At 36.6% G+C, this 26,010-nt stretch overlaps 1 protein-coding gene across 7 annotated transcripts in view; it reads right to left on the bottom strand.

Annotated features, from left to right (window-relative positions):
* Nucleotides 1–26,010, bottom strand: part of Scn8a (sodium voltage-gated channel alpha subunit 8) — a 176,870-nt gene that overhangs the window by 57,150 nt on the left and 93,710 nt on the right. For all 7 annotated transcript variants that reach the window (XM_058576372.1, XM_058576371.1, XM_058576370.1 and 4 more), the window contains one exon: nt 17,008–17,370. In XM_058576372.1, coding sequence (XP_058432355.1) covers nt 17,008–17,370 — 363 coding nt within the window. The remainder of the gene's footprint in view (nt 1–17,007; nt 17,371–26,010) is intronic.

Raw genomic sequence — 26,010 nt, 5'->3', positions numbered from 1 at the left:
GCAAATTGAAGTTATACTTCAAATCTCCTCTGAGCCACTGTAAGAAAAAAACATATGTATATATATATATATATATATATATATATATATATATATATGTGCGTTGTGTGTTTGTGCGTGCATGTGTGTATGTGTGTATTTTTTTCCTCTTTTTTTCCAATTTTGAGACAGGGACTTGCTAAGTTGCTCAGGCTGGCCTCAAATTTGTGGTCCTCCTGTCTCAGCCTCCTAAGTAGATGAGATTACTTACAGGCACGTCCACTATGCTTGGCCTTATTATAATGTTTACTTTGCCACATCACAATTTTATTTTATGAGTTAACGTGCAACATTCAAATTCCAAACCAAATAAAAGTGAAATAAAAATCATCAAATTGTTATAAAAATATTTGTTAGATGCTTTACCTTGGGCAATAATGGTATAATGGATTATAGGAAAGTTTTTCTTTCTTTTGGATACCAGGGGATTGAACCCAGGGGCACTTAACACTGAGCTATATCCCCATCACTTTTTATTTTTCATTTTGAGACAGGGTATTGCTAAGTTGTTCAGAGCCTCGCCAACTTGCTGAGGCTGGCCTTGAACTTTCAATCCTCCTGTCTCAGTCTCCCGAGACACTGAGATTATAGGTGTGTACCACTGTGCCTAGCCAGAAAGGGTTTCTTATTGTCCCTTATTTATGCTTTTGTGAATATTCTACACCAGATTAGCTTAACACTTAGCTGTCTAGTGACAGCTGTACCATGTCACCTATATGAAATTGTCTGCTCCTTCCACTGTGAAGGTAAGAGGACAATAAGAGGACAGAGACAGCCACCAGGGGAGAGACATGTTTGTTGAGGCCTCAGAAGTATATGTCTGTCAACCCCAGAATTACCCTAGCTGTTTTGAAAATAAAATAATTCTGGTGAGCTACATTATAGCTCTGTCCCTTATACATATTTAGATTTTAAGGACTGCACAAAAAAAAAAAAGTTCCTAGTAGATGACAAGATTTATCTTATTGAAGTGCTTCGTTACATTGTTTTACTGATCCAGACATTTGGTTCCCTCAGGGCCTTGTCTGTTTGGCAGAGCTATAGGAGAAATGGAAAGAAAAAATAACTGATTTCCTTGGGAATTCCCAGCTTCTTATTATACAAACATCTGTATATGTAAGAATGACTTTGTTGGCCTGGTGCGGTGGTGCCCGTCTGTAATCCCAGTGGCTCAGGAGGCTGAGGCAGGAGGATCGAAAGCTCAAAATCAGCCTCAGTAAAAGCGAGGGGCTAAGCAACTCAGTGAGACCCTGTCTCTAAATACAAAACAGGGCTGGGGATGTGGCTCAGTGGTCGAGTACTCCTGAGTTCAATCATGGTACCAAAAAAAAAAAAAAAAAAGGTGGGGGGCTGGGGATGTGGCTCAAGCGGTAGCGCGCTCGCCTGGCATGCGTGCGGCCCGGGTTCGATCCTCAGCACCACATACAAACAAAGATGTTGTGTCCGCCGAAAACTAAAAATAAATATTAAAAATTTCTCTCTCTCTCTTAAAAAAATATTAAAAAAAGGGACTTTGTTAATCATTGTCTCAAATCATAAGATAAACAACTTTTTTCCTTTATTTTTTTGTGATGCTGGAGACGGAACCCAGGGCCTCGCCTTGCACATTCAGTAAGCTAGTACTCTACCATTGAGCTACACATCCTGCCCCAGAAGATACATTTCCTAGAGAAGCCACTTTTGAAAGAAATTTCAGCCTGATATTCAAGACATTTAATAAATCGAATTCAATTACTACATTTAAAAAATGATAGTCATCTAAAAATGAACACAGAAAGGCTCTAAACAATAGACTTTTTTTTTTTCTGGCATTGTACTGATTCTAGATTTTTACTGAACTACCCTTTTGTAAATCTGTTACATGGTAGATAATTTTCACAATGCTGACCTCCACAGTGTTATAAGATCTGCCAAAACAGTTGACTCATCAAGGAATATGAAGTTGCTTTTATATGGTTTTTGTACTAAGCATATCTTACGGGTTTTCTGGGCTGGCTGGCTGGCTATAACAAGATATAAATTCTTAGGATTTATCATCATCAACCTCAAAAAACAAAATTCATGAAAACAGAGTCTAAAAGACCTATTTAAACATTAGATTATCATTTAATAGTCCTTACTGGAAAGCTAAAATAATCCTTACGCTTAATACTAAGACGGAACAACTATACAACTATTATGTATATATTTTGATGTTAAATGAAAATAAACTATAGCAGGGATACATGGAGATAACGTCTGCAACATTAAAATTTGCTTTGTAACTCCCTTATAGAATACATTTTAATTTTCAAAAAAGAAATAAGTAAAAGACACCAAGAAAAAAAAAGTTCAAAACCCATGCTTGGGTAATTTTATGGGTAAAAAATTCATATGTACTCTTTCTATAAAACAAGAGCATTTGGAATAGATTCAAATAACTGGTTCATCAAAGTCTTCTGGGAACAATAAGATATTTAGAAAAAGTCCCACAACAGATTTCTAAAAAATCCATGTTGCAAAGAAGAAATCACAAGGGAAATTAGAAAATATTTAAAATCAATGATAATGAAAACACAATACATTAAAATTTATGGGATGCAGCTAAAGTAAAGGCTAGAGGAAATTTTATCACTTTAAATACTCACATTTGAAAATTAAAAAAGGCATAAAAATCAATGCTCTAAACTTCTATTTTAAGAAAGCAGAAAAAATTAAATTAAATCTTAGTAAATAGATAAAAGGAAATAATGAAAACAGAAAATTAATGAAATAATAAATTGATAAATAATAGATAATAAAAAAGTAAAATATTGGTTTTTTGAAAAGATTAATAAAATCATAATTCCTATAGCAAGACTGGCCAATAAAAACAGAAAGAAACACACATTATCATTTTCAGAAAGGAAGAAAGGATATCAGTATAAATCCTACAGATATTTAGCTTTGTGCCACTTCATCTTAAGTGAAATGGTCAAACTAGTCAAAATATAACTATCAAAACTGATACAAGAAGAAATAGAAAATCTTCATAGCCCATTAATAATTTAAAAACCTTACTACAAAGAAACCTCCAGCCCTAGAGGGCTCTACAAGTGATTTCTATGAAACATTTGTAAGAAATAATACTAACCTTACACAAATTCATTCAGAAAACAGAGGATAAGGATATTCACTTGCTTAATAAAGTGAACATAATCCTGATATCAAACCTGACAAAAACAGCACAAGAAACTGTTCTCATAAACAGAGGTTTAAAATCCTTAGCAAAATATGAGTAAACAAAATCCTGCAATATACACAAAGGATAATACATGATAATCACAAACAATTTACCCCAGGAAAGCAAGGTTAGTTTAGAGCCAGAAAAAAAGTCAATGTCATGCATCACAATGACAGAATAAAAAAGAAAATGAATTTGATCACCTCATAAACACAAATGAACAGCACTGAACAAAATTCAATACCACTGCATAAAATTTCTCAGCAAGCCACAAATAGCACATAGTAGTTTCAATCTGATAAAAGATATCTATGAAAACCTATAGCCAACCAATAGCCAATGCTCATGGTAAAACATTAAATCTCTTCTCCTTAATATTGGAAATAAAGAAGATATCTGCTTTCATCAATTGTATTCAATTTTGTATCTAATATCACAATGAACGAAATAAAGCAAAAATAAATAAAAACAATTATTTAAGTTGTTATCCACAGGAAATATTACTGTGTATGTAGAAAACTATGCAGAATTTTCCTAAAATAAAAAACCTCTGAATTTAATAAGAATAAATAATAATAATTAAATAAATAATTAAATAAATTAAATAAATAATATTTAAATAAATAATAAATAAATAAATAAATAAATAAATAATATTTAATATTATAATTTACTAAGGTCACATGATGCAAGATTAATATACAAAAATCAACTGGTATTTCTATATTGTGGCAACAAACACTTGAAAAATCAAGTTTTTAAATTATACCTTTTGTGAAACAAGGAATAAATCCAATGAAAGATGTGCAAAACCTCCCATTATGAAACTAAGATTTTGTTGTGAGAACCTTGAGGACACCTAAATAAATGAAGAAATACACCACCATTCATAGATTTTTAAGACATTAGAATTAAGATGCCCACTCTCCCCAAATTGATCTACAAAATTCTAAGTTTTTTGATAGAAATTAAAATTCTAAAATGTATAAGCAATACTCCAAGGCTCTACAATAGAAAAATAATCTTTAAAATGATTTAGAATAGCAAAATTATTTCTTTTTTTAATATTTATTATTTTTTTAGTTGCAGTTGGACACAATACGTTTATTTCACTTATTTATTTTTATGTGGTGCTGAGGATCAAACCCAGTGCCCCGCACATGCCAGGCGAGCACACCACCACTTGAGCCACATCCCCAGCCCGCAAAATTATTTCTTAAAAATTTTTATCCGAGGCCTAGCGGGCCTGCCGGCGTGGTAGACACATAGCCCCAATTGGAGGAGGGGCGGAGCAGAGCCGCCTCTCACGCCTGCAAGGTGGGCAGACCTGCGACCGACCAGCGAAGCAGGGCCAGCGGCCCGCCAGAGTGGTAGACACATAGCCCCAATTGGAGGAAGGTCCCAGCTGCCGCCCACAAGGTAGGCAGACCGCACGTCCCGGAGAAGGGGCCCGGCGGCACGCCGGCCTAGTTGAAAGATCACCCCAATTGGAAGAGGGGCACAGCCACCGCCTGCGCCTGCAAGGTAGGCAGACCTGCAACCTGGAGAAGAGGCCCAGCGGCCTGCCAGCGTCTTAGACAGATCATCCCTATTGGAGGAGGGGCCCAGCCGTTGCCCGCAAGGTAGGCAGACCACGCGACCTGGAGAAGGGGCCCAGCGGCCCTCGGGCGAGATAGACAGATCACCTCAATAGGAGGAGGAGCACAGCCGCTGCCCGCCCCTGCAAGGGAGACTTTGCAACTATACAAGAGCAATATAAATATATAGGGGGAAAATTCAATAACACAACAGTTTCACCAAGCAGAAAGAAATGTGAGCAGTATGAAAAGACAAGGAAAGAAAGGACCACAAGCAATGCAGGTTAACTCAACTTTAGAAGAGGTAATAGCTGCAGCAGATGGAATGTCAGATAAAGAATTCAGGATTTACATGCTTCAGATGATCTGGAGTCTCAAGGAAGACATTAGACAGCAAAATCAGACAATGAAAGATCACTTCAACAATGAGTTACATAAACAAATCCAAGAAGCAAAAGATCAACTATATAGGGAGATAGAGGTTATAAAAAACAAACAAACAGAAATCCTAGAAATGCAGAAAGCAATAAACCAACTTAAAAACTCAAATGAGAATACTACCAGCAGAGTAGAACACTTAGAAGATAGAACATCAGACAATGAAGACAAAGTATTTCAACTTGAAAAGAACATAGACAGCTCAGTGAGACTGTTAAGAAATCATGAGCAGAACATCCAAGAAATTTGGGATAACATAAAGAGACCAAACTTAAGAGTCATTGGGATACAGGAAAGTATAGAGGTCCAAACCAAAGGAATGAGCAATCTGTTCAACGAAATAATACAAGAAAACTTCCCAGACTTGAAGAATGAGACAGAATCCCAAATCCTACAAGCCTACAGAACGCCGAATGTGCAAAATCATAAGAGATCCACACCTAGACACATTATAATGAAGATGCCCAACATACAGAATAAGGAGAGAATTCTAAAAGCTTCAAGAGAAAGGAAGCAGATTACATTTAGGGGTAAACCAATCAGGATAACAGCTGATCTTTCAACACAGACTCTGAAAGCTAGAAGATCCTGGAACAACATATTTCAAACGCTGAAAGAAAATGGGTTCCAACCAAGAATTGTGTATCCAGTGAAATTAAGCTTCAGGATGGAAGAGGAAATTAAAACCTTTCACGATAAACAAAAGTTAAAAGAATTTTCAGCTAGAAAACCATCTCTTCAAAACATCCTCGGCAAAACATTACAGGAAGAGGAAATGGAAAATAACAATGAAAACCAACAGTGGAAGGTAGTACAGTAAAGGGAAAAATAATCAAAGAGGAAAAACAAACCATGTTAAGTAATATAAATAAACAAATATGGCTGGAAGAACAATCCATATCTCAATAATAACCCTAAATGTTAATGGCTTAAACTCACCAATTAAGAGACACAGGCTAATAGAATGGATCAAAAAAAAAAAAAAAAAGATCCAACAATATGTGCCTACAGGAGACACATTTGATAGGAAAAGACATACACAGACTGAAGGTGAAAGGTTGGGAAAAATCATATCACTCACATGGACTTCAGAAACAAGCAGGAGTGTCCATACTAATATCAAATAAAATAGATTTCAAGCCAAAGTTAATCAAAAGGGATAAAGAGGGACACTACATACTGCTCAAGGGAACCATACACCAACAAGACATAACAATCATAAATATATATGCTCCAAACAATGGTGCAGCTATGTTCATCAAACAAACTCTTCTCAAGTTCAAGAGTCTAATAGACCACCATACAATAATTATGGGAGACTTTAACACACCTCTCTCACCACTGGACAGATCTTCCAAACAAAAGTTGAATAAAGAAACTATAGAACTCAATAATACAATTAATAACCTAGTCTCAATTGACATATATAGAATATAGCACCCAACATCAAGCAGTTACACATTTTTCTCAGCAGCACATGGATCCTTCTCAAAAATAGATCATATATTATGTCACAGGGCAACTCTTAGACATTATAAAGGAGTAGAGATAATACCATGCATCTTATCTGATCATAATGGAATGAAACTGGAAATCAACGATAAAAGAAGGAAGGAAAAATCATGCATCACTTGGAGAATGAACAATAGGTTACTGAATGATCAATGCGTTATAGAAGACATCAAGGAGGAAATTAAAAAATTCTTAGAGATAAATGAAAACACAGACACAACATATCGGAATCTATGGGACACAATGAAAGCAGTTCTATGAGGAAAATTCATTGCCTGGAGTTCATTCCTTAAAAAAAGAAAAAACCAACAAATAAATGATCTCACACTTCATCTCAAAATCCTAGAAAAAGAAGAGCAAATCAACAGCAAAAGAAGTAGAAGGCAAGAAATAATTAAAATCAGAGCTGAAATTAATGAAATCGAAACAAAAGAAACAATTGAAAAAATTGACAAAACTAAAAGTTGGTTCTTTGAAAAAATAAATAAGATCGACAGACCCTTAGCCATGCTAACGAAGAGAAGAAGAGAGAGAACTCAAATTACTAGCATACGGGATGAAAAAGGCAATATCACAACAGACACTTCAGAAATACAGAAGATAATTAGAAATTATTTTGAATCCTTATACTCCAATAAAATAGAAGATAGTGAAGGCATCGATAAATTTCTTAAGTCATATGATCTACCCAGATTGAGTCAGGAGGATATAGACAACCTAAACAGACCAATATCAATCGAGGAAATAGAAGAAGACATCAAAAGACTACCAACTAAGAAAAGCCCAGGACCGGATGGGTATACAGCAGAGTTTTACAAAACCTTTAAAGAAGAACTAATACCAATACTTTTCAAGCTATTCCAGGAAATAGAGAAAGAAGGAGAACTTCCAAATTCATTCTACGAGGCCAACATCACCCTGATTCCTAAACCAGACAAAGACACTTCAAAGAAAGAAAACTACAGACCAATATCTCTAATGAATCTAGATGCAAAAATCCTCAATAAAATTCTGGCGAATCGGATACAAAAACATATCAAAAAAATTATGCACCATGATCAAGTAGGATTCATCCCTGGGATGCAAGGCTGGTTCAATATACGGAAATTAATAAATGTTATTCACCACATCAATAGACTTAAAAATAAGAACCACATGATCATATTGATAGATGCAGAAAAAGCATTCGACAAAGTACAGCATCCCTTCATGTTCAAAACTCTAGAAAAACTAGGGATAACAGGAACATACCTCAATATTGTAAAAGCTATCTATGCTAAGCCTCAGGCTAGCATCATTCTGAATGGAGAAAAATTGAAGGCATTCCCTCTAAAATCTGGAACAAGATAGGGATGCCCTCTCTCACCACTTCTGTTCAACATAGTTCTCGAAACACTGGCCAGAGCAATTAGACAGACGAAAGAAATTAAAGGCATAAAAATAGGAAAAGAAGAACTTAAATTATCACTATTTGCAGTTGACATGATTATATACCTAGCAGACCCAAAGGGTCTACAAAGAAACTATTAGAGCTAATAAATGAATTCAGCAAAGTGGCAGGATATAAAATCAACACGCATAAATCAAAGGCATTCCTGTATATCAGAGACAAATCCTCTGAAATGGAAATGAGGACAACCACTCCATTCACAATATCCTCAAAAAAAAAAAATAAAATACTTGGGAATCAACCTAACAAAAGAGGTGAAAGACTTATACAATGAAAACTACAGAACCCTAAAGAGAGAAATAGAAGATCTTAGAAGATGGAAAAATATACCCTGTTCATGGATAGGCAGAACCAACATCATCAAAATGGTGATACTACCAAAAGTTCTCTATAGGTTTAATGCAATGCCAATCAAAATCCCAACGGCATTTCTTGTAGAAATAGAGAAAGCAATCATGAAATTCATATGGAAAAATAAAAGACCCAGAATAGCAAAAACAACTCTAAGCAGGAAGTGTGAATCAGGCGGTATAGCGATACCAGACTTCAAACTATACTACAGAGCAATAGTAACAAAAACAGCATGGTAGGGCTGGGGATGTGGCTCAAGTGGTAGCGCACTCGCCTGGCATGCGTGCGGCCCGGGTTCGATCCTTAGCACCACATACAAAGATGTTGTGTCCGCCGAAAACTAAAAAATAAATATTAAAAAATTCTCTCTCTCTCTCTCTTATAAATAAATAAATAAAGTTTCGTTTCTGTGGGAAGGCTAAGAAATGAATGTGGCATACTATAAATGTTAAAAAAAAAAAAAACAGGATGGTACTGGTACCAAAACAGGCGGGTGGACCAATGGTACAGAATAGAGGACACAGAAACCAATCCACAAAATTACAACTATCTTATATTTGATAAAGGGGTTAAAAGCATGCAATGGAGGAAGGATAGCATCTTCAACAAATGGTGCTGGGAAAACTGGAAATCCATATGCAACAAAATGAAACTGAATCCCTTTCTCTCGCCATGCACCAAAGTTAACTCAAAATGGATCAAGGAGCTTGATATCAAATCAGAGACACGGCGTCTAATAGAAGAAAAAGTTGGCTATGATCTACATACTGTAGGGTCAGGCTCCAAATTCCTCAATAGGACACCCATAGCACAAGAGTTAATAACTAGAATCAATAAATGGGACTTACTCAAACTAAAAAGTTTTTTCTCAGCAAAAGAAACAGTAAGAGAGGTAAATAGGGAGCCTACATCCTGGGAACAAATCTTTACTCCTCGATAGAGCCTTAACATCCAGAGTATACAAAGTACTCAAAAAATTAAACAATAAGATAACAAATAACCCAATCAACAAATGGGCCAAGGACCTGAACAGACACTTCTCAGAGGAGGACATACAATCAATCAACAAGTACATGAAAAAATGCTCACCATCTCTAGCAGTCAGAGAAATGCAAATCAAAACCACCCTAAGATACCATCTCACTCCAGTAAGATTGGCAGCCATTATGAAGTCAAACAACAACAAGTGCTGGCAAGGATGTGGGGAAAAGGGTACACTTGTACATTGCTGGTGGGACTGCAAATTGGTACGGCCAATTTGGAAAGCAGTATGGAGATTTCTTGGAAAGCTGGGAATGGAACCACCATTTGACCCAGCTATTCCCCTTCTCGGTCTATTCCCTAAAGACCTAAAGAGAGCATACTACAGGGACACTGCTACATCGATGTTCATAGCAGCACAATTCACAATAGCAAGACTGTGGAACCAACCTAGATGTCCTTCAATAGACAAATGGATTAAAAAAATGTGGCATTTATACACAATGGAGTATTACTCTGCATTAAAAAATGACAAAATCATAGAATTTGCAGGGAAATGGATGGCATTAGAGCAGATTATAGCTAAGTGAAGCTAGCCAATCCCTAAAAAACAAATGCCAAATGTCTTCTTTGATATAAGGAGAGTAACTAAGAACAGAGTAGGGACGAAGAGCATGAGAAGAAGATTAACATTAAACAGGGATGAGAGGTGGGAGGGAAAGGGAGAGAGAAGGGAAATTGCATGGAAATGGAAGGAGACCCTCAGGGTTATACAAAATTACATACAAGAGGAAGTGAGGGGAAAGGGAAAAAAAAAAAAACAAGGGGGAGAAATGAATTACAGTAGATGGGGTAGAGAGAGAAGAGGGGAGGGGAGGGGAGGGAAGGGGGGATAGTAGAGGATAGGAAAGGTAGCAGAATACAACAGACCCTAGTATGGCAATATGTAAATCAGTGGATGTGTAACCGATGTGATTCTGCAACCTGTATACGGGGTAAAAATGGGAGTTCATAACCCACTTGAATCAAAGTGTGAAATATGATATGTCAAGAACTATGCAATGTTTTGAACAACCAACAATAAAAATTAAAAAAAAATTTTATCCTTTAAATATCTTTAAAAACTGCCTCAATTTTAGACTCATTACAAGATAAACATGTATGGGCATAAGAATAGACACATAGATTAAGGGAACAGAATAGATTTCAGAACCACATGTATATATCAACTGATTTTCAGGCGAGCGGCGCTACCGCTTGAGCCACACCCCCAGCCCTCAACTGATTTTCAAGCAAGGCACTGATTCAACTTCAGTAACTCTGGGTGAGGATTACTCAGTGTACTGTAGCAATCTGATCACACAGTGACCTTTTATAAAGAATATGGTTGGCAGAGTATGTGAATATTTATGAAATGTTATATATATATATTGAGATAAACAAAGATCAACCAATTAAGAAAAAATGAAGCTATTTATTTAGAGCTTTCTATAGCAAGGGTATCAGTCACTACTGCTTGCATTCTGGCAGAGATTCAAAGGCAGGAAGAGTGGGAAATCTTTGTAGGGGAAAAAGGGAAGGTTTCAGATATGCCTTAGTTTTTAGAGAAAGCTGTTGGCATGGGGAAACTGGAGGTGGACTAACTAGAAGCAGATATCCTGGGTGATTGATTAGGAGTGCAGAGCTGGCTTTCTCTGGTCCTAAGTTGCAAACGAGAACAAAAATTAGGAGACCTATCAGTTATTACTCAAGTCCTGGTCATTTGGGGCTGGTTGTTATTGTTCAGCTTCCTGGGTTGTCACTAGAGAGAGCAATCTGACCTACTGGAAGCCAAACTTTTTCTTAAGAGAAATTTAAGTAGACCTAGAAAAATGAAGAAAAATACCACATTCATAGATTATAAGATATTAGAATTAATATGCCTGTTCTCCTCAATTTATCTATCAAGACTCTAAGTTTTTCAGAAGAAACTAATAAAATGATTTTAAAATTTATAAGGAATGTACAAATGCTTTACAGTAGGAAAATAATCTTTTAAAAATAATCTAGAATAGCATTTATTCTAGTAAATAAAATAATATTTATTCATCCTTGATGCTTAAATACTTTTTTCTTTTTATGGCTGAATAATGTTCCACAATAAGGATGTAACACATTTTGTTCAGATGATTATCAGCTGATGAGCACTTTTTTTGACTATTGTGAATAATGATTTTGAGTATTCATGTACAATTTTTTTGTGAGAACATATTTTCAATTCTATTGGGAATACATCTAGTAGTAGAACTGTTGTTGTGTCATATGTTTAATTTATATATATATATATATACACACACATACATATTTTAGTTGTAGATGGACACAACATCTTTATTCATTTGTATGTGGTCTGAGGATTGAATCCAGTGCCTCACACATGCGAGGTAAGTGCTCTACCACTAAGCTACAACTCCAGCCCCTATGTTTAATTTTTTGAGGAACTGCCAGACTATTTTCCAAAGTGGCTGTACAATTTTACATTCTTATTGGCAATGCTGACTTTGCATATTCCAGCAGACCACTGAGTCAACAGAAGGGAAGAAACCTGGAGTAGACTCTCCCAAGTAAAGCAGTTGTGCAGTAGACCTCTGCTGGGGATTTTGGGAGATGTACCTCTGCTATGAGCTCAGCTACCCATTCTTATCATCTGGGAGAGAGCTGTTGGAGAGGATGGAGAAGATTTAAAAACCATTTAAAGCCAGGAGCTGTCTTTTCTTAATTCATCCTATAAGACTTGGAGTAAAACTATCAGTAACAGAGGAAGTAACTAAGAACCTTAATTAAGTTCTTTAAAAGCTAAAACCAGGTACAGTGGTGCCCATCTGTACTTCCAGTGACTTAGGAGGCCAAGGCAGGAGGATTGCAAGTTTGAAGCCAACTTGGACAACTTGGCAAGATTTTGTCTCAAAATAAAAAATGTAAAATGTAGCTCAGTGGTAGAGTCCCTCTGTGTTCAATTCCCAGCACCAATAAACAAACAAACAAATTAGTCAGTTTCTCTTAATCTAAATTCAAAGTTTATCAGAGCATTTGGCTACTGGCTTCCAACTTCCTAAACTGCAGCAGTCCAGACAGCAGATTCTACCCACTTTTCCATAGATCTGCCCAAGGAAGCTCAACTTATTAATTCTAAATTGCTATCACGTGGAAATACATAACTAGAAATTTATCAGTCATTTTTCTTGGAACTAAAATCGACAGGATTTTAGACATGTCCTTAGAATCTAGCCATTAATCCCTTTCAAGCCTTTCTAAAATCTTTATAGCATTCTGCTTTTCAATAATTATACAACAATTTCTTTCTCAAAGGATCTTTAGAATACTAGAAGAAGCTCTACTCTCTCCAAGTCAAGCAACGCTATAGAAATTCCACTCTCAAATTCTCAGGACAAAAAAATCCAAAAGTATAATAAAAGTATAAGGAAACAAAAGGCTACAAGAATGGGTTACAAAATACACTTCACATATTTGTATGTTCTATTTAGACTTCACAACAGTCCTACAGCAAATGTCCTTTGATCCCTCCCCCACTTTTTTTTTTTAAACAGAAAAGAAAATGGATTTAGAGATATCACTTTCCCAGGAACATATGAACAAATGGAGCAAAAGAAGAAACTGGGCTTTAGAGTTAGTACTGTATAACAGTTAATGGTTAAATCTCTGGTTAGAATGCCTGGATTCAAATCCTAACTTTATTGCTCACTGTGCAATCTTGGATAAATTACTTTTTCCCTCTAAGCCTAGGTTACCTTCTCAAAAGTGCAGACAATAGCAGTACCTATCTCACAGGAGGTGGGGCTGTGAGCATTGTACTAGCACATTTGACTCAATATGATATCTGAGTTATGAGTGGTTTCTGGATTGCTGACAGAAGCTGCTCTCTTTATGAGTCCTATTTTCTCAAACCAAAGATTGAGAAACAGGAAAAAGTTCCTTTATTTGCTGCTTTAGCAGAAAGCAAAAGTAAACATTCCCAAATTCTGAAAAAATCATCACTATTCAATCACAGTCACATAATTAATAAAGACCTAAAAGGTTTTTTGTTTGTTTGTTTTTGGAAGTGGGGACTGAATCCAGAGGTACTTCACCACTGATCTATAATTAAAATTTACAATATTAACATAAAAGTGTTAATATAGTGTATCCTTTTAAGAAAATGACTATTTACCCTACTTTTCAAAGGAGCTAATATTTAAGCTGTCAGAAAGATCTTTTTGCCATTAGGAAAACCTTGGTTCAAATAAAAACTTAACTAAAGTTACTAAATCTCTGAGGAGGACATTTCTTACTGAGTAGGGTGGTTATAAGAGTTAAATAAAATCATATATACAAAGTGCTTAGCACACTGTAGTAAGAACTCAGCCTGGGATAGCTATAGTTATTAAGCCCACTGTAGAAAACTGGAAAGAAAAGCATAAGAAAGAAAAAGGTCACTAGTAATTTTTCCTTTCAAGGGCAACTACTGCTAACTTTTAGTCTTTTTTTTTTCTATGTATTTTGTCTTTATATAGATTTGATCTCATACTACATAGACTAGGTATCCTCTTTTGCTTGTTTTGTTCTTTTGGGCCTATAGCATAAATTATGACTAGCCATAACAGCTTCTTTATGACTTCTAATAAAAGAGTTTTTCCTAGTTATGAAACTCTTGGGAATGATATGCTCTTGCCTACTATACCTTTCTGCCACTTTGAGGTCTCGCCTCCTGGTCCTGGACCAGTTCTGTCACCATCATCACTTGGGACCACCAAAGAAAATCTCCTAAGTGCATATGGGGTGCAGAGTATGTACGCGTCCCACAAACGCAAAGGCATAGTTCTGTAGGCCACAGTGTAGGGTAGTACAGAAAGTCTTATATTCCATAGCCACCAGTGTGACAGAAGTCACAAAACAAAAACAAAAACCCCAAACCTGATCACCTGACTTTGAAGATCCTTTCTAGATACCTTCTCTCATCTCCTCAGCAAAAAAAGAACAGATTTATTTGGAGATTTGTTTATTTAAGATCAACAACAATGGAATTAGCAGTAGTAGTGACTGCAGAGTTCCCCCTAAAACCAGAGAGTTGGCAAAAACAAATGTTATAGACGATTATATGTTACAGATGATTATATTTACATTTATTTTTATTTAATTTTCACTAACTTTGTATCTAGTGTATAAGTTGTATTATTTGGGCTAAAATGTTAGATTAAAACTGCCAGGACATTAAAGTCAAATTTAGCTCTAAATATTTGAACTATCTCCACTGTACTGTCATGCTGAACTACCCCTCACTCTCCAATGATGTCAGCTCTTGCTTTTTTCAGAGAATAGAATTATCCCTATAATTGTGGAGCCAAAAATATTCAACTAGATACAGAATTAGTGAAAATGAAATAAAAATTAAATGTAAATATAATCATCTATAACAGTTGTTTTTGCCAACACTCTGGTTTTAGGGAGAACTCTGCAGTCACTACTACTACTGCTATTCCCATTGTAGTTGATCTTAAATAAACAAATCTCCAGAAGAGTGATGGCCAGTGACTATACAGAGAAGACATTAAAATTAATTGGGAAACAGCAGATTGGGGTTTCTAAAGGGTCTGAGATTTTGGATCTATCACTGATGAGTTGTATAACCTAAAGGAACACAAATTCTCTGAACCTGTTTCTCATTTTAAAAATAGTAATCTAGGGCTGGGGATGTGGCTCAAGCGATAGTGCGCTGGCCTGGCATGTGTGCGGCCCAGGTTCCATCCTCAGCACCACATACAAAGATGTTGTGTCCGCCGAAAACTAAAAAATAAAAAAAAAATTTAAAAAAAGTAATCTTAATCTCTTTCAGTCTTATAGATTTTTTTTTTTTTTTTGTACCAGGCATTGAACTCAGGGGCACTAGGTCACTGAGCTACAATCCCCAGCCTATTTTGTATTTTATTTAGAGACAGGGTCTCACTGAGTTGCTTAGTGCCTTGCTTTTGCTGAGGCTGACTTTGAACTCACGAACCTCTTGCCTCAACCTCTGGAGCTGCTAGGATTATAGGCATGCATCACCGTGCCCAGCTTACTTACAGAAATTTTGCTTAGAAGAAAGTAAATAATGCATGTAAAAGTAATTTGTAGCTTTTTAAAAAGTATAAATATAAGGGGGAAATATTCTGCTTTTAAGATAATAGGGCAGGGGGAGATGAGTGAATCTCAAACACATCCAAACTGCCTTTTGAATTTTTATGTACGGTCAATAACTGCTCTAACATGCTAAAAAGACAAATCACTCTGAAAGATTTCCTCTATGATTATCCAGATTTCCTCCATACATGCATCATGCTGATTAAAGGGCTAGCTATCTTCATGCTGTGTTAGAGGACACTGAAGTTAGAACAATATAAAAGCTTATATCAAGAGCTTATACCAGCTAAGAAAGCATCAAGGAAAGTTAAGGAATTAGAGGTAGAAAGGATAAGCATCACCAAGGTCATAATAATTTCAACTAAAAAAAATAAAAGGTATAAACAGCTTAGAATTTAAAGTAAGGTTAAGAGATGGATTTTCCAAAGAGGGGGTCACTATTGGAACCCCACAGACAAGTCATTTTGTGTAGCTATTACATGCAACTCCTCCAGAGCCTGACATTTGATTACATTTAAAATTCATCTTTTGATTCCCTTCTCCTTCCTTCCCCATACACTGTGTGTTCTCGCCCCAACCCCCCACTTTTTCCTCCTTTGACTTATTTCCATTTCAATGTCTTCTAAGAGTCTAGGTCCAGTATCCTACTGGTCTTAACCGCTCCTTGCCTAGCTTTTCTCCTTGTATATACCTCTGGTCCCAGCATCCCACATGAACATGCCTCTTTGGAAAAAATCACATCTCAGGAGATAAAACATTATTCAAAACTATATTACTTTTTTTTTTCTTAAATAGAAAGAATAAGATTTTTAAATTTCAAGCTGTTTCCCTAGGAGGAGAGAGGAAGTTGGAATGCGGGAGAAGCAATGGTGGTTCCAAACCGGCTCAGACTTGTCAGACTTGGTCATTGGTGGTGGCACTCTGGCATTCTCATTCCATCGGGCAGTCAGTTAATGCAGGTAGGGGGAGGGGAACAGATGGGCAGACAGACTTGCAAAAATGGAGAGAAACAAGTAAGATAAAAAGATGGTAAAGGGAGTCAGAAACAAGGAAGAAAGTTGGAGGGCAGATGGAGAAAAAAATAAAGGAAAGGAGAAAACAGGGTAACAGAGGCAGGACTGAAGAGAGAGAACTAGGAGGGAGAGAACAAAAAGACAGCGGGTATTAATAAGGGTGGGATTGAGAGACCTGTGCCAAGGGCAGGGCGGGAAGAGGGGAAGGGAGCTAGAGACTGCCATGCCTAGCCTCATCTACTGTGTGTACTTCCTTACACTGTCATCGGTAGCTGCCTTATCTATTTTCACCTCTGGCAGTAGCCGCCCGCCAATGTGCGAGCCCGGCCCGCCGATGAGCGACACCACGCCATTGCAGTCCACGGTGCTGTTGCGCTTCACGCTGCGCCGCAGACTGGGGAAGATGCGCGAGGAGCGGCTGCCCTGGCTGTAGCCGCTGTAGCCGCTGTAGCTGCTGCGACGCTCCCGGGCCCGGATGGGGATGAACAGCGAGTCCCTGCGGCCTTCGCTCTCCTCCACGGTGCTGTGCTCGTCGTCTGCAAACTCGTTCTCCGAACCTGGGTCTCGGAACCGCCCAGGGCCCCGGAAGCTGAAGATGCTGCTTTTGCTGTTGTGGCGGGAGAGGAAGGGTGAGCCTGGGATGCTGAGCAGTGACTGAAGGGGGAAGAAAAAAGAAAGAGAAGCATGAGTTGGGCTGGGATCCCTTACAGGATAAGCCAAGACAGTGGTGCTGCCCGCCCAAACCCCACCCTGGAAGCTCTCTTATCAGAATGCAATGTTCCCTAGAGTAATGTTGCATGTTGTATTTCCACAACTCCATCATCCACTGTTACTTCCCCTCCTCCATACCCTCTGAGACACTCCTCTGTCTGACCAGCTAATCATCTAGAAACTCTACTCGCTGTTCACTAATGTATGGCTATGAGGCTTGTTATCTCACATTTTAGGTGGCTGATCCATTGGGAAGCACATCACTGTGTGTACTTCTTATGTTCACTAAGATTCACGAGGGTGAGTGTGCCCTTCCGCTTATTCAAGTTAAACTCTAATGCCACACAGAGAGAACTTGAAAAGTGCCCATACCACTTACTATTCCCTCCGTGAGTACTACTCTATAGTGGTCTTCAGGGCCTTTAAGTTTAGTTGAATATTATGCATGCCCTCTCTTGCCTCATTTTAGAGTCAATACAACATTTTTTTAATCAGAAATTTAAATAGCTGTAAATTATATAATTCCCAGATTAAATAATTGTAAATTACATAATTCTCTACATTCGCATTTTTCAAGTAAAACCATCACTTAAAATTCTTGTGACCCTTAAAATCTTTAAAAATAACATTTCCTGCATTGTTATTATAATTCTTATGAATATAATTGATCAAGCTACACAAATATATTACATATTTTATAATAAATTAGTTTAAACAGAAAATTTCATTAAAATGTTTAATGAGATAGATGAATTTATTCATTTTTAAAATTTTTATTATTTATTTTTATTTTTTATTTTTTAGAATTGGAGATTGATTAAAGGGGTGCTTTACCACTGAGCTACATCCCCAGCCCTTTTTACTTATTTATTATTATTTTGAGACAGGGTTTCACTAAGTTGTTTACGGCCTCACTAAATTGCTGAGGCTGGCTTTGTGGATTTTCATAAAACTGGGGCTTCACTATTTGTTTTAATACTTATTTTTAGAATGACACATGGCTCACCATCAATTCCCCCTCTTTTCTAGTAATAGATTTTAAATCCTGAGAAATCTTATTCATACAAATATTATCTTGGAAAGGAACAATTTTGTTATAGTAATATCACTTAATTCTTAAACTCTTTCCAAATTATATGCAAAAATTAATGTAGCAAACTATCAGCAAATTTCATCATAATGATCTATCACTTAACAAATCAATCGGGTCTTCTTTTAATTTTGTTGAAAGCAAAAAACTGAAAACCAAACTTGCCACAGGATTTTTTACCTAGTTGTCAGAAGTATTCCAAAAAGGATTTATTATTTACTAATAATTACATGAGTTACTCTTTTCCTTAAAGACACCTTTTTTAACCCACTTGAAAAGTTTGGAATAATTAAAACACTGTTAATTTCTTTATGTCATCTGCCACATTTTGCAATAAAATGATTCTATCTTATCACACAAAACTTTAGAGTGAAAGAAAGATTTGGCTCATTTCATTTATGAGAGCGTTCACCACATGATTTAATTGATAAAGCTAGTAGCCCTCAATGTCAAAGTAGCAGGCTAGATTAGACTTATTTTCATTTTGAAAAAGCATGACCTCATTTTTTCATTTTAAATAAATGTACCCCAGTGACAGTTATCCTATCCTGAATTTACAACAGCCCGACACCCTTGATTATAACTGCTTTATTTATTTTTTTAAATATTTATTTTTTTAGTTGTAGTTGGACACGGTACCTTTATTTTTATTTTTATGAGGTTGAGGATCAAACCCAGGGCCCTGTACATGCTAGGGGAGTGCTCTATTGCTGAGCCACAATCCTAGCCCATAACTGCTTTATTTTTAACAAAAATATAAGATATAGATAAATTCAGACAGCCTTATGGTGAATTTAAGGTCCCTAAAGAAAAATTCATAGACAGTAATATTTTCAACTGTCCTCTTACTTGGCATCCCAAAGACTTTTATACCTCAGAGAAATGAACCACATAAAATTTGGGATGAATAAGAAGGAGAGTACTTCTGAAAAGGGAAGTGGGAAAAGAGAACCAGTGTGATTTTTAACCACAGGGTTGATCTCAGGTAGTTGTGTGCTAAAGGTCTGGAAATTGGGTTCCTTAAAATTGTGCTTGGAAAGTCTTCAAGTGCCCCAAGAGGATATAAGCCCATTTTGAAGACCACTGCCCTAAGAGAAAGAAACTTGAAAAATGACTGCTATTAGACAATCCTCCTTGCTACCCTGAGATACTTAGTTTTGTCCAATTAGGACTTTGAAGGAGCTTCACAACAGCTTAAAAGTATGTAGGATTTTAAGAGTTTTTAGGTCTTAACTGCCCTTGCTACGTGTGGTGGCACACCTATAATCCCAATGACTCAGGAGGCTGAGGCAGGAGAGTCTCAAAAGTCCAACTCCAGTCTCAGCAACTTATCGAGACCCTCAGTAATTTAAAGACCCTGTCTCAAAACAAAAAAATATATAAATAAATAAAAAGGGCTGGGGATGTAACTCAGTAGAAAAGTACCCCGGGGTTCAATCACCAGTGGGGAGAAAAAAAAAAAAAAAGACTACATTGTAGAAGTTAAGAGCAGGCACTGTGCCAATATAGAGCATATATTGTAAGTGCTTAAAGAAACCTTTTTTTGATAATACTTTTGATAATAACATTGGAAAGGCTGTGGGACCCTTTTTAGTATTTATGTCCTTGTCTTTGTGTTGTATAGAACTCAATTTCTAGTTCTACACTCAAAAGGCTTTCAGTTTCTACCTCTTCCTATAACGTACAAAGTCCCCATCCCCAGATCAGTACATTTTCTTTGGAGAATTCTACTTTTATCATGGCTCCATTCTCTCACCTGTGTTTATTTATTTATTTTATTTTTTCATTTATTATGTAGTATTTTCCTGCCTAGGCTCTAAACCATTATTATTAGGTCATTTATATAAAGTTCACTGTTAAACACATGCCATAGGCTATACAAAGGCCTCTAGGAAAAAGGCTGCAGGTAAGAACATCTCTCATCACCCCGGTTTATTTTGTTCTGTAGCATCTTGGCTTCAGAGAGGAGGAAGTACACTAGTAGATTCCAGAATGGTGGCTGGGTCTTGTTATGAGTAAAGCCTGACTCGCTGTCACAAGGGCATGTGCCTGGCCAATCTTATGCTTTCTCCTATGTTGTTGGATTGGTAAAGAGATGGGGGCCTCCTCTGCCTTACTACTCCTCTCTTGTTTAGGCATCCCCATTGAGTCATTGAGTCATTCCCCTGAACCAGTTCTATTCAAAGTGTGATTCAAAGATCAATGCTAGTATAAGATGTGTTACTGGTTTGCAAAGAGACAAGCAAAGAAACTGAGAGAAACATTTAGAAATTTTTATAGCAATTAACATAGTCATAACATTTAAGAATGTGATGACTTTTCCAGAAATTCATTGTTATTATATTTTATAATGGTATCAGTTTATGAAGAATAGGGAAAAAATAGAAATTAGTCCTTCAGCACAGTTTGGGACACACTCACTGTTCTAAAGCTGGAGATGGTACCTTAAGATGCACAGGTACAGAGGAAGAGTTTATTTCTCAACTCCCAAGAAAGGTGGCCATGCCACACCACGGAGGACCATGTGTAAAGTGTCAGGGATGGCTAGGAGGCAGGATTGAGTGGGAAAGCATAGTCCAGAGCCTTTATTGTAGTTTGATTCTCCAGGAATGAGTGAAGCAGAACAGATAACTTTAGGACTGGACAGTCAATAATTTTAGAGGGGTTTGGATTATAGAAGTGATACTTGGTATCTAGTACCTGACCCTGGGTGGTTTGGGGCAAGAGAAATACTGGCTTGTTTTTTGAGTTAGACAGGAGATGACTTGGGGTATGAGCTCTGGATCTGTTGATCTACATATGAAAGGCATGCTCAAAAGCAAGTATGAAGTTCTAGTGGCAACATGTCTATAATCCCAGTGGCTTGGGAGGCTGAGACAGAAAGATTGTAAATTCAAGGCTAGTCTCAGCAATTTAGTAAGATCCTGTCTTTAAAAAAAAAAAAAAAAAAAAAAAAAAAACATTAAAAAAAAGGCAATGTGACATAGAACACTCAGGGTACAGGTCTAGATGTTAACAGATTAGGAACTTATATTACCCTGAGGGCCTCACTGGAGAGAAAAATGACTAGGGGAAAAAAAGGACTCAGACATTTTGGTGTGTCTTTGTTAAATTCCACAATCATCCTTAAAACCATCACTCCATGTCCTAAGAAGTGAAATCAAGACCCTTCCAACTCTGATTCCAATTTACTTATTACATTTTATCTTTCACTATTTCCCCTCACACACCCGGCCATACAGTCACCCTGCCTTCAGGACTTTATTTTCTCCATTTCCAGTGCACACTCCATTTTCAACTATGGAAGAGCATATTGCCTGATCATCTTTATATCTCGTGGGCTATTTTGCATATGAGATACAACATTTAGCTTAATTAACAAGTATTTCAATTATACACTGCAAGTAAGTCACCTGGATTGAACCCATATTTTATATTCAGCCAATATGGGTGCTGACACTACCCTATACATTAGTCCCCAACCAAGGAAAAGAGGTTTCATTTGTTTGAAGATAAAATTAAATTTTGTTTAATGAAATACTAATTATGTCTGAGGACTTATCACTCTATTAATTCCTGGAATCGAGTTAGATTTATGAGATGATTAGATCTTACTTCTTGTTTTCAAAATCTTTCCTGCCAACCAACTAGATCCTTTTGGTCCTTTTCAGATGGTCACAACACAGCTAATTAAAGAGATCACCTTAGGTCTATGTACTTCTTAGAAGAATGGCTTTGAGGTGTTCAGGATTTGAGGGAGCAGATCTCACAGAAAAATCGACTGTCGGGATTTCAGGGCACCCACAGGTCTACAACAACTTGGATATTTAGAATCTGACAAATGGGTGATTTTCAATGTTCTATTTCCATGCCATATTTCATTTTTAATTCACATTTCTTTCTAATATAATATAACAGAGAATTAGAAGCTGCTTTTGCTAAAAGTATTGCTTCTTCATTTGGACCTGCAAATGCCCAAGGAATAACTAAAAAGTAGGGTAAAAATTGACATCCCTGCCTTCATTTGTATCTGTTTTCAGATTCCTGCTCAGCTCTGCATAAAGGCATCTTTATCATTTACAGAGTATTCATTTTAAAACATAATAACAAGGCTTATTAGCCCTAAATTAACCTAATCTATCTTGTCCCTCTTCAAGACTGAGTACACCAGGATAAGAATAACTAAGATATTTTGAAGGTTTGTAGGGGCATTCAATTGCCAGCTTTTACAATGCCCTGGTTCCACACTTCTGGAGTGATACCTAGAAGTCTCCAGTCATTGCCCTACAGCTCCTAGGAACAACAGAACCTTTCAGGTAGATCACCCCAGGATAAAACTGCCCCCCTAAGCAGGAGCAATTATCTCATGGGAATTAAATTGCCTCCCTCCAGGATCACAGGTCTGATAGATAAACACCCTGAGCAGCAAATGGAGATTGTCCCCTTAAGCAATAAGGATCAGAGCTGCCTCACAAAACCAGAACTAAAATAATGAACAACCAGATCAGTTTGACTAAGACTATTAAATTATGCATATCTTCTACTCCCCCTATCCCAATTCTTCCTCTATTTAATCCTAAAGCTCATGTCGGCACTCAGAAGACAGGGATGAGACTCCTGATCTCACTCTGCTACCCAATGTGGCCACACTGGTTAACGTTCCTTTCCTGTTTTTAATTTTTTGTAGTTATAGTTGGACACAATAACTTTATTTTGTTTACTTATTTTTATGTGGTGCTGAGGATCAAACACAGGGCCTTGCATGTGCGAGGCAAGCACTCTACTGCTGAGCCATAACCCCAGCTCCCCTCTCCCGGTTTTTACCATTACTTTTTCTCTTTGTTTTTTGGCCAGACTTAATTTCTTGGGACTCCCAGAGTTGGGCATTTGGTCTAGAATTCTAGTAATAATAGCACTGATTCTTAAGTGTGGTCTGGGGACTTCTGGTGGTCCCTGAGACCCTTTTAGGGGGGCCAATGAGGTCAAAGCCATTTCATGATAATGCTGAGATAATATCTGCCTCTATGGCTCTCATTTTCTCACAAGCATATAGTGAACACAGTAGGCCTGTCACAATAAAAGACTTTTCTTTTGCAAAAAGCAGTGATAATAATGAATATGATTTTTAATATTGTATATCAGTATTTGGAAGATTTGTATGATTCAGTGAACCAAAATTTCCCAATTGATCAATCAATGCATGATGCTACAGATCATTCACAGGTTAAAGATTTATGGTGCTAAACAAAGCAAAGGATTTTAATAGAGCAGAGTATGAAGTCACCATGTAGTTTCAAATTTTACACTGCAACTATTGAAAAAATTGCCATTGTTAAGTTTGGGAACAGAACTGAGAAGGAACATTCATGACCTGAAAAGGCTATTATGACATCCCTCCCTTTTCCAACTACATATTTTTATGAAATTGAATTTCCTTTAAATACTTTAACAAAAAATGTATATATAGCAACAGATTAAATGCGTGCAGAAGCAGGTATGATATTCTAGCTGTTTTCTATTAAACGTCAGATTAAAGAGAACAGCAGAAATATAAATGAAACCACTTTTCCCATTTCTGTTTTTATTGTTTTGGAACAGTTCATTTTTAGAAAAAAATATATAATTTAAATTAACTATTAATGGATTTAATCCCTATATTTTAAATTTTTTGTTTGTTCTTTTTAGTTATATTCGACAATAGAGTGTATTTTGACATATTATACATACATGGAATGTAACTTCCCATTCCTGTGGTTGTACATGATATGGAATTACACTGGTCGTTTATTCACATATGAACATAGGAAAGTTATGTCCAATTCACTCTACTATCTTTCCTATTCCCATTCCCTCTCCCATCCCTTCATTCCCCTTTGTCTAATCCAATGAACTTCTATTCTTCCCACCCTAACCCTTTATTGTGTATTAGTACCTGCATATCAGAGAGAACATTCAGCCTTTTTAATCCCTATTTTTAAATAAATTAGTACATATTTTTAAAATTTCTTAGTTATAATTTCTAATAAGACAAATTAAAGGTACATTAAAAAAAGTTCCTATGGTCCTCAGTTTTTAGAGATATAAAAGGGTGGTCCAAAAAAAAAAAAATAGGTATAGAAATATAAAGGAGTCCTCAGACCAAAAAATTTGAGAACTATTGCCAACAGAATAAATTAATTTGGAAATATAAACTCATCCTAATACTTAGAAACTGTCCTGCATCTTAAAAATATAGAGAAATAGGTAAGAGATGAATGGGCAGTAGACAATCTCAGAATATGAGGATGTAAAGGAAAGTGACATACATTTGAACTGCTGTGGGAAACCAACACCAAATTCATTTGTAAGAGATAGATGATCATATATGTGGTTATAGGTGAGGGAAGAGGTAGTCAGAAGCACAAATTCTGGAGTAGATGGGCCTGGATTCAAATCTTGGCTCTAAAACCTACTAACTATACAACATTGGATAAGTAACTAAATCTCTAGGCCTCAGTTTCCTCATTCTTTCAAATAAAATCAGACAAACTGCAGTAGAGTCATGGGGAAAAAGAATATTACTTTTTTTAAAAAAAACTTTTAGTTCTCAATGAACCTTTATTTTATTTATTGATACGTGGTGCTGAGAATTGAACCTAGTGCCTCACACATGCTAGGTAAGCACTCTGTCATTGAGCCACAACCCCAGCCCCTGGAAAAAGAATATTGCTACCCTGTGGGATATCTAAGCAAGTCTTGGCAGTCTGATATGGCCTCTAGGAATCTATATATATTCTTTCTTTCAAAGAGGGGGATTAGAAGAAGTGAACATTTTCATGTAAAGCAGGATATCTCAGAATCCCAGTTTTATTTTTTGAGCCAGGGAGTAATCACCGCAGCTCTGTGCTAAAGCCTATAGATTAATCAGAGACTATTCAATAGTCAGTGCTACCAGTGCTAAGGTATTCATTAACTAGCTCAGTGATGGCTCTTAAGACAAGGCTAGGATTATAACAAAGCTCCCTAAGAGAGGCCAAACTAGGAGAAATGTGCTGTGAAGGTGAGGCAGTTGGCTCCCAGCCATAAAGAAGTCCCAGAAGGGGTTAAACCAAATTTTTAAAGTCCTACAATCATTTGTCAAACAATATTTGAATGCTAGCTATGTGTAAAGAAGGAGAGCTTGACTGCAGGACTTTGAAAAGAAGATATGAACATAAATAAATATGTATACAGAGTACACATACAGTAAAAAAATCAACAAGCAGAGAGGGACATATAAAACATGATGAAAAGATGAAATGAAAATTTCCCTTAGGGAATGAGGAGGTCAGGGAAGGTTTCTTGAGAAAAGAGGTAAAAGATAATTATGATGTGGAATTCAGAGATGGAAAAATGGGACATCTTAGAGTGGGCCTTTTTAGAGTAAACCATAGAGGGTAGAAAACAAACATTATGCATCAGGAGTACTGGGTAGTTCATTTTGGGTTAAATACTAGAAGCTTGATGGGGCACAC

The sequence above is a fragment of the Marmota monax genome, unplaced genomic scaffold, assembly GCF_021218885.2.
Source record: "Marmota monax isolate L192 unplaced genomic scaffold, Marmota_monax_Labrador192_F-V1.1 WCK01_AAM20220418_F8-fsc00012, whole genome shotgun sequence".
NCBI classification, from domain to species: domain Eukaryota; kingdom Metazoa; phylum Chordata; class Mammalia; order Rodentia; family Sciuridae; genus Marmota; species Marmota monax.
Note: the sequence above shows the minus strand (reverse complement) of the source record. Positions and strands in the feature narration are given on the sequence as shown.